The sequence below is a fragment of the Mesitornis unicolor genome, unplaced genomic scaffold (assembly GCF_000695765.1).
Source record: "Mesitornis unicolor isolate BGI_N332 unplaced genomic scaffold, ASM69576v1 scaffold8035, whole genome shotgun sequence".
Lineage (NCBI taxonomy): Eukaryota > Metazoa > Chordata > Aves > Mesitornithiformes > Mesitornithidae > Mesitornis > Mesitornis unicolor.
Genome location: NW_010184935.1, coordinates 1 through 8,640, shown reverse-complemented (window position 1 = coordinate 8,640; position 8,640 = coordinate 1). Strand labels below are relative to the sequence as shown.

At 37.2% G+C, this 8,640-nt stretch overlaps 1 protein-coding gene across 1 annotated transcript; it reads left to right on the top strand.

The window, feature by feature from the left end:
- Window positions 1-2,472: 2,472 nt before the first annotated feature.
- LOC104540780 (putative COBW domain-containing protein 7) lies at window positions 2,473-7,588 on the top strand (the record flags this gene model as incomplete). Its single annotated transcript, XM_010184666.1, has 4 exons — window positions 2,473-2,543; window positions 5,465-5,516; window positions 7,355-7,423; window positions 7,523-7,588. Coding segments are annotated over 4 exons (258 nt in total), but the record flags the coding sequence as incomplete, so codon positions are not given.
- Window positions 7,589-8,640: the final 1,052 nt, after the last annotated feature.

The window sequence follows — 8,640 nt, the reverse complement described above, 5'->3', positions numbered from 1 at the left end:
TTGACAACTTCACACTCAAATTGAAACTTGCAAATTTTGTTGAAGAATGCTTAGAACAAGAGTAAATGATATTGTAGAGGAGACAAAAAATTCTGTTACTGAGAGGTATTGGGTGTTAATTCATTCAATTACTGCTCTTCTAGTGATACTCAGTAAATTTATCTTAAGTCAGCATGTGTCTATTAGATAAAAAGTTAATTTCTTCAATGGATTTTCTGTAATTTAAGGACTTATGTTCAAAACAGCAAGTGTGGATAAGCAAGCTTTCAATATTCACTAGCTTTTTTGGATATGTTAAGAGTTTTATGGTGTGAATAGTCTCTCTAGATTCTGCTGAAAATTTTAGACTTTTGTTCATTTGTCCTATTCTGTAAATTAACTATTATTAAGTTAGTATTTAATAAAGTTGAATTATATAAGGGTAACGCTACTGGCATTTTTCCCTGTCTATAAATGGAGATGAGAATGTTCTGGTGACTCCAACTTAAATTTAACCAAGATTTCATTCTAATCTTGGATATTTACTCATAGCTAATTTTACAATGTCCAAATTTGGATTTTATTTTTGAGACCTCACTATTATTTACATTTTCATGACTTCTATTCAGTGTCATATTTCTTCATTTAATGTATGTAGTTTGAGTGCAGCATGAATGAAACATTAAAAGACAAAAGAAGAACAATTAGTGCAAAGTGACGGAGTTGCAAAGATATAGTTTTAGCATTTCGATTTCCTCCTGTTTAGTGAAGTTTTGGGAATGTGGTATTAATTTTTAAAATTCTGGAACTTACGTTATGAATATTTTACCTTTGCTACAGAATGAGGAAGAAAATAATGAGAAATGATTTGGGCTTAGGAAAACATAAGAAAAAGATTTGCAACAGATTGCTCCAGCTGAAATCAAAGAAGTGGCAACATGAGAATTTTACTGAGAAAAAACAGTAGTTTTGAGAAAGCAGATCAGGAGATCCTTGTTCTTTAGCTGCAAGGCAGAGTACGGAAATGATCAGTAAAATGCTGTGGAGGGGGAAAAGAAGCAAACTATTGATAAAGTTAAATTGCTCATAAATTGCATATGTATTAATCTTACTGCCCTAGGATATCAGTGCAAGTTTGAGGCCGAGGTTTTTATATCACGAAAAAGGGAAATGTTTCTGTAAGGATGATGATGGTATCTAGCATGGCTAACTGTTTTGAAGAGGTTATTAAACTTCATGCTTTTGAGTCTTAAATCAGTATCTGTCCTCATCCATTTGGAAGAGATCCAATATGTGAAATGTATTCACATCTGTACTGTTCTGTGGTGTCTGATGCTAGCCAGCATTAGATTTTGGATATTAGACTACGTGGACCTCAGATGCAGTCCTCAATGACAGCTCTTCTTTTATTCGTAAATATTCTTTAGTGAATGTCACACACTGTCTATCCCATGATTAAACATTCCAGAAGTGAAATAATCACAAAATTAATTTATTAACATGTTGAGAACATATTATCTTTAATTAGGGGTTTTTGTCCCTCAAAAGCCAACATTGTGAAAGGGACTAATATAACACTTTTCTTCAGTGTTTTTCTGTATGATTTTTCATAACACTGCTGGGAACAAGAAACTGGCACTGAGTTGGTAATGAACTTTAGAGAGGCATTGTTTATGTGTTTTACATTATAAACCTTTCATCTTAGAAACTGCTTTGTAAAGCTAATGTTGGGTGTAAAAGTTTAATCATACTGGCTATACTCGAGAGACTCCTTTTTTTGGTTGTTTGGTTGGTTTGTTTTTAACCACTATTATGTTCCTTGTATTTAGCCACGTATCATTAACTGCAGTTAGAAAGCTGTCAGTTGCTATTAGCAATGAAACCTATAGTCTATATTGCTTTTTTAGGAAAAGCTGCTTACACAAGTTTATAGGTAGCTGTTATTACAAGTAAATATGATCACTGCTGTCTGTTCCTTATTAAATTTTTCATTTGTCTAACTTTCAGATGTTAGAGCTGAAATTTTTCATAGTAGCAGTTGCCTCATAGTGTATTTCAGTTTTGTTTCCTAACAGTGTGTCAATAGAAGCTACATATATTCCAGAGGTGGTTTGTGTGTTGAGAGGTGGGTCCATATTAGTGGATATTAAGGGTGCAGAATAATTGCTAGGAAGAACTTCAGGGTTCCTTTTCGATTTAGGGAAAATTGGTTATTATTCAGGCATCCAGTATGAGGGATTTTATAATTTTTCTTGGGAGTACCTTGTGTTTTACTATGTTTTAAAAATAATTTTTCTGTGGTGACATATTACTGTGTAAATACAAACTGCGTTTCCTTGAAGGGTACAATACCAGCCACCAGCATCCAAAAATAAAGCTTTGGTAGCATTAGAAGGATAGACAAGAAAACAAACATAAGCTTAAGAGACCCATTTTAAGAATATTTAAGTAGACATTATATTTAAATATAACAAAAATGCGAAATTTTCTTTCTTCCCTCTGTTTAGAGTTGATCTCTGCAATGTCTTGGACCTGCATGCTTTTGACTGTTTATCTGGAATAAGGTATGGTGATAATTTCAGTGGTCTTTATTAGAAATAATGTCCATTGTATAAATAAATGCATGAAATTGACACACTCAAATCCTGGCTTAAATTTGATTCTGAGTTTGCTATAAATTCTAGTTCAGTCACTTATTTAAAATTCTCAATTTATAAGTGGTGATCTGAAACAGAGAATTTTGTCCACTTCAAATGCATGCAAAAAGGGCTTTTTGACTTTGTAAAGTGAAATGAGCTAGAGTGTGCATGGTTAGTTGGCTTTATTTCCCCCAAAATACAAGTTTTATTTAAATAGTAGTAGAGCAGATTTTTACACGCTTCTCTGGTTCTCTTAAAACTTAAAGAATTAAAAAATTTTTCTCACTTTGCATCATGATAAACTGGAGGCCTCCTTAGTTTTCACAGAAAACAAGGAGGGCTGAGGTTCCACAACAAACAAAGCCACTGCAAATTCTTATTACTGCGTTCCATGTTTGGTTGTTCTTTTTTTAAATGCCAAATGTGAGTTCAACATGCTAGATGAGTGGAAAAGTAAAATTTGAGGTAAGGAGAGAAGGGCTTTCTGTTCACTTTGTGTGCTGAAATTGTTCAGTGAAGAGAGCAAGGGGTGCTGGAGCAATCGTAAAGGAAAGGAAGGAATATGCAACTGGAGGCAGTATCAGCTTTATTTTTCTTTCTGGATGCACACTGTTCACTTCAGGTAAAGGAACGTAACCACTTCCTTGTTCTCAGAAGGAAGAAATTGCAGAAGGTGCAAGCTAATAACCTCTAGTAGCTGAGATGCACTTAAGAAATTTCCCAATGAGCTGGTGCACTACTAACCAAAGGATAGCCTGCTTTTTCTGACTCTTGGCTGCCCTTTCTTCTTGCTGGCCCTGGCTTTTGTCTGATCTGTGAAAAGTAATGTTTGTTACTTTTGAGCTCCTTGAGGGTATCAGTCAGATCTATACTGATGACAGCATCAGGGAGGTATCAGAGTAGGCATTCAAAAGAATGTTAAGTGGGAAGCAAGGCAAATATATCCTTTATTGCTGATAGATTACCATTAGGTCATAAACCAGATCATAAATGCGTGTCCTGAGTTCTTATGATGGATCAGCTAGCTAAACTGACTCATCCTGGAGCCACACAGCAGAGAGGAAGCAGTACGATGATGTCAGATAGAAAAGGATTGTTCTTGATAATGCCAAGTCACAGTTAGATCCTGTTAGCTGTAGTATTAGGTGACATTCTGCAAGGTTTACTAAGAAGTGCTGTGCTCTACAAATCTGAGAAAGTCCTTAAGGAGGTCACAAAAGAAATCTTTCTTGGTCTCATCTTCTCTCTTCTCTCAATCATAGTTCCATTATAGGTTCTCAGTGTTTGGTATTAAAATACAGGACACACTCTAAAACTGCAGCATTTAAAGGTAAATTCTAAAAGCATCAAGAAGGTTGGAGACTGCTTAAAAGAAGTTCCATTTATTTTGATTTTATTTGAACTATGCAGTGAAATTGAGCACAGAGCTCAGTTGGGGAGCATTCTGTGGGAAGCTTCTGTGGAGGATAAAGGAGCTAGCAAATGCTGGCACATTTTCAAGAGTACTCTCCTGGAAGCACAAAACCAGTTAATCCCCTTTAAAGGTAAGGGAAGTAGGCAGAGCAAGAGATCCTCTTGACTTAACTTTGAGCTTTTGAGTCTGCTCAAAACCAGAAGAGAAGCGTACCAGAGATGGAATTGTAGATGAATACCCATTGAGAACTACAGGGCCATTGCTAGGGTATGCAGAGATACAGTTAGAGATGCAAAAGCTCAGCTCCAATTGACATTGGCCAGAGGTGTCAAAAACTACAAGAAAAGGTTCTTCAGGTACATAAACAACAAGCAGAAACAGATGGAAAATATTGTCCTACTGTTAAAGAGGAGAGGTGAATTAGTCTCCAACAGTGCTAGAAAGGCAGAGGTTCTCAATGCTTTCTTCACCTTTGTCTACCACCACTGCTGGATCCCAAGCCTTGGAAATAAAAATCCAGGTTGATGCAAACACAGACCCACTGTCAGTGAAGGAAGAGCTGGTACATAAACTATTGCAGGAGCCTGACGTCTGCAAGTTGATGGGCCCTGTCAATATCCATGTGAAGGCATGAAAGGACCTGGCTGATGATGTTGTGAGGCCTCTCTCCATACGCTTTGAGAAGTTGTGGAGTTTGGGAGACATCTCAGAAGCCTGGAAGAAAGCCAGCGTTGCCACCCACCTCCTTTAAAAGAGGTGGAAAGGAGGAAAAATCTCCTCAGAGAAGTGATGGATTCCCTGACATTGGACACTTTTAAGATTTGGCTGGACAGGGTGCTGAATCATCTTGTCTAGGCTGTGCTTTTACCAAGAAAGATTGGACCAGAGGACCCTTGATGTCCCTTCCAACCTGGGATTTTATGATACAGTATTTCCCTTAGTCTTACAGATTTAATTCTCACAAGCAACATTTCTGTACATTTCTCTTTTCTTGCTTTCGAAATAATTCTTCTAAAGTATTTTCAAAAAATCAACATCTAATAAACAGACAGATTCTAGTGATTTTTCCCTTCTTACTTTAATGACGTACTTTGCCTTTTGTTCCTGCACAAAAGAATATCAAGGGTGTTGTACTTCTTGAAGTATAAATATTTAAAATTCCACAGATACTGCAAATCATTATTGTAATTCTGTTTATATTTTTATAATCTAATGTTCTAGCTGAGATCATTAACTAGATCAAACCAGTATGATTAAACATATCTCTTCTGAGATTAAAACTGAATTTACAGTTGAAGCTTATACTGACTATACTATCTGTCTTTGGTATTTTAGTTTTGCTCTGCAGTATTGAAGAGTTTATTTAAATTCTAAAATAGTGGCAATTTGTCTATTGTAGTAAAATGTGACATTTAACTTTACTTATTTTCAGTTTGCAGAAAAAGCTTGAGCATGTAAAGACAACACATGCACATCTAGATAAGGTAATTACCAAAGCTACTGCTTCAATCTTTTTCTAACAGGGTTGTTCAGGGTAATGGTAAGCATTGCATTCTAATCATGTTGCCTTTTTATAGAAGGTTTTAGTTAAGGGCTAATGTATTTTAAGAGCTTTGGAAAAATACATTAGGAATGTGCTTTGTTGCAGATAGATTCTAAATGGTTATAGTAAGTCTTGCTTTCAAAAATAGCTTATAGGTTTCCAGTGCTCCAGACAGCGACATCACTAATTGATTCACATGGAGAGTGTTGCTGAAACAAACAAATAGCACTTGTCTTTTTAATATTTGCAGAATCAAGTCCTGAATTTGTAGCCAGTCTTTATCCTGTATATTTTCTGTTGTCAGTGTATGTGGGTATCAGAGAGATGTTATTCATGACTTTGCATTCTTTAAAGCTGTAATAAAACTTCACTGAGTAGTTGAGCATGTGTAGATTTCCATTCTGTGAGTGCTACTCGTTGTTTTCAAAGAAATAGTAACAGTTTAACTTGTAACAGTGAGGTAGATTCTGCTATCTAAAGTAGGTATCAATCCTGTAAGCTGCACGTATGCTAAAAAAAAAGAAACAGTTCTGTTGATGTTACTTTTAGTATGTCAAATTAAGCTCTAAAATGTATTCGCGCCCGTGCTCATCCCACTACTCCACCCAATGTGTGTTTATATCAAGGCAGATTCTTTTCCTGTGTGCATTACAATGATGCTAACATAACACAACTGCAAATAGCGTTTCTGCCTTTCTGGGTTTTATTTGAGCAAAGAAAGTTCGTGGTTTTTTTTTTTTTTGTGATAAGCATATCCAATTTCAAAGATGAATTTAAGGAAAAAGGATCTGTTCCATCATCCCTGCAGCATATAAACTGTTCTGTGCTAATTGCTACTTTTAAGCACCTGACTTGTCTATTATGTACAGATTTTACTATAAAGGCTCCCTTTTAATTTTCTTTTTTTTTCTTCCTTGTTTTTGTTTGTTTTCTGAATGTTATCATCACAGTATCTTTTTCTGCTTAGACCCTTCTCAAAAGCAGAACAGTCTTAAGTCAGAGAATTACTGAATTATTGCCAGGCAACAGAAACTTACAAGTGCTGATTTGAGTACTGAAAAAAAGAAATACAAGACAATTACACAAATACTTACATGAACACCTCTCCTCCTTCCCTCTCTCCCCCAACTTTCCCTATTTTTTTCAGTGGGTTACACTTAGTCTAGCCAAGTTCTCCCAGCAAGGCCACATATGGCATAGGAAGTGGGGGGGTGTTTGTGTAATGATTTTATGTCCCTCATCACTGCTCTGTTCCTTAGAGTTCCTTTCCCATGGTTCACACAGGGCCCTGAGTACCTGTGAAGTGCCCTTGTTCTGTGGGTAAACAACAAGCTGCAGTCTCTCAGGGGTGTGCGTACCCAATTTGGCATGGCATGACTTGCCTCCTCCAAAAAGTCTTCGGTCCCAAGTGGCTGGAGGTGATTGTATCTCTAAAAGTGTACCATGTGTTTTTCTGCCTAAAGATGTGTGAGATAGATATGTATTTTTTTTTACTATTGTATGGTTTCAGAGCTGGCTGGAAGAGGTTTTGATACACAAGGCAGTACTATTCCAAGTATTGCATATGCCCCTTAAGTGCACACCCAAACAGAACCAAAAAGTATACAATAATATAGTAAATCAGAACAGTAATGGAGACTTTTTTTTTTAATTTGACATGGGTATATAATTACTTATTTATTAGGCCAATTTATAAAGAACAAAAGAACACTCTTTGAAATTAATGTAATGAAATGTTTATTCAGTTTGGTAATAGTAAGTGGGTTTTTCCATTTGCAGGGTATAATTACGGTAACATTTGAAGTTCCAGGAAGTATAAAAGAAGAAAACTTAAATATCTTTATTCAGGTATGTAATATATCACTGTCAACTGAAAAATCAAAGTGACTTTTTATAGAAAATAATCTCATGCCATTCTGTTAATGAAAACTTTTCTCCTTTTTATAGAATCTTCTGTGGGAGAAGACTGTGAAAGATAAGACTGGGCGCACCATGGATGTCATAAGACTGAAGGTTAGTCAGAAATGGCCAACTTCTTTGTTTTGTGCTTTTTCTGTTTTATATGTAAAAAACTGCAGTGTGCTGTAGGTTACAGACCTATCAAAGGTGCTACTGGATCACTGTAGCAGAACAGACAGGATGGAGAATAGCAATTTGTCATTGTTCTCTGTAGAGACAGTTATCTGCTGGCTGGTGGAGCAGCTCAAAAGAAGATGGCTGACAGAGAAGCCAACACTGATCCCTCTTGTTTTAGATTGAGAGGGAAGATGCACAGTACCCAGCATCAGTGGAACATTTAATGGTCAGGACATAAGTAACTCACTTTTTCATTTTTCATCTTCCTTGCTTTGAGATGGAGTGCTGTCATAGATGGCAGGCAGGAAGGCAAGGAAGGAAAGGTGGTGGGGTGGCCACATATGTTAGGGAATGCTTCGACGGCCTAGAGATTAGCAATAGTGACAATAGGGTTCAGTGCCTATAGATGAGAATCAAGGGGAAGGCCAACAAGTCAGATATCGTGGTGGGAGTTTGTTATAGACCCCCTAACCAGGATGAAGAAATAGATAAAATATTCCATAGGCAGATGAGAGAAGCCTCGTGATCGCTTCCCTTTGTACTTGTAAGGGACTTCAACTTTCCCGAATATCTGCTGGAAATATATCACAGCAGAGAGGGATCAGTCCTGGAGGTTCCTGCAGTGCATGGAAGATAACTTCCTGACACAGCTGGTGAAGGAACCGACAAGGGAAGGTGCCCTGCTGGACCTGGTGTTTGCTAAGAGAGAAGGTCTTGTGGGGGATGTGAGGGTTGGAGGCTGTCTTGGGCATAGTGATCATGAAATGACAGAGTTTTCAGTCCTTGGAGAGGCAAGGAGGGGGGCTAACAGAACTGCCACTTTGGAGTTCTGGCAGGCAGACTTTGTCCTGTTTAGGGACTTGGTTGGCAGAATCCCCTGGGAAGCAGTGCTGAAGGGCAAAGGAGTCCAGGAAGGCTGGACACTCTTCAAGAAGAAACTCTTAAAGGCACAGGAACAGGCTGTCCCTGTGTGTTGGAAAATAAGCCAG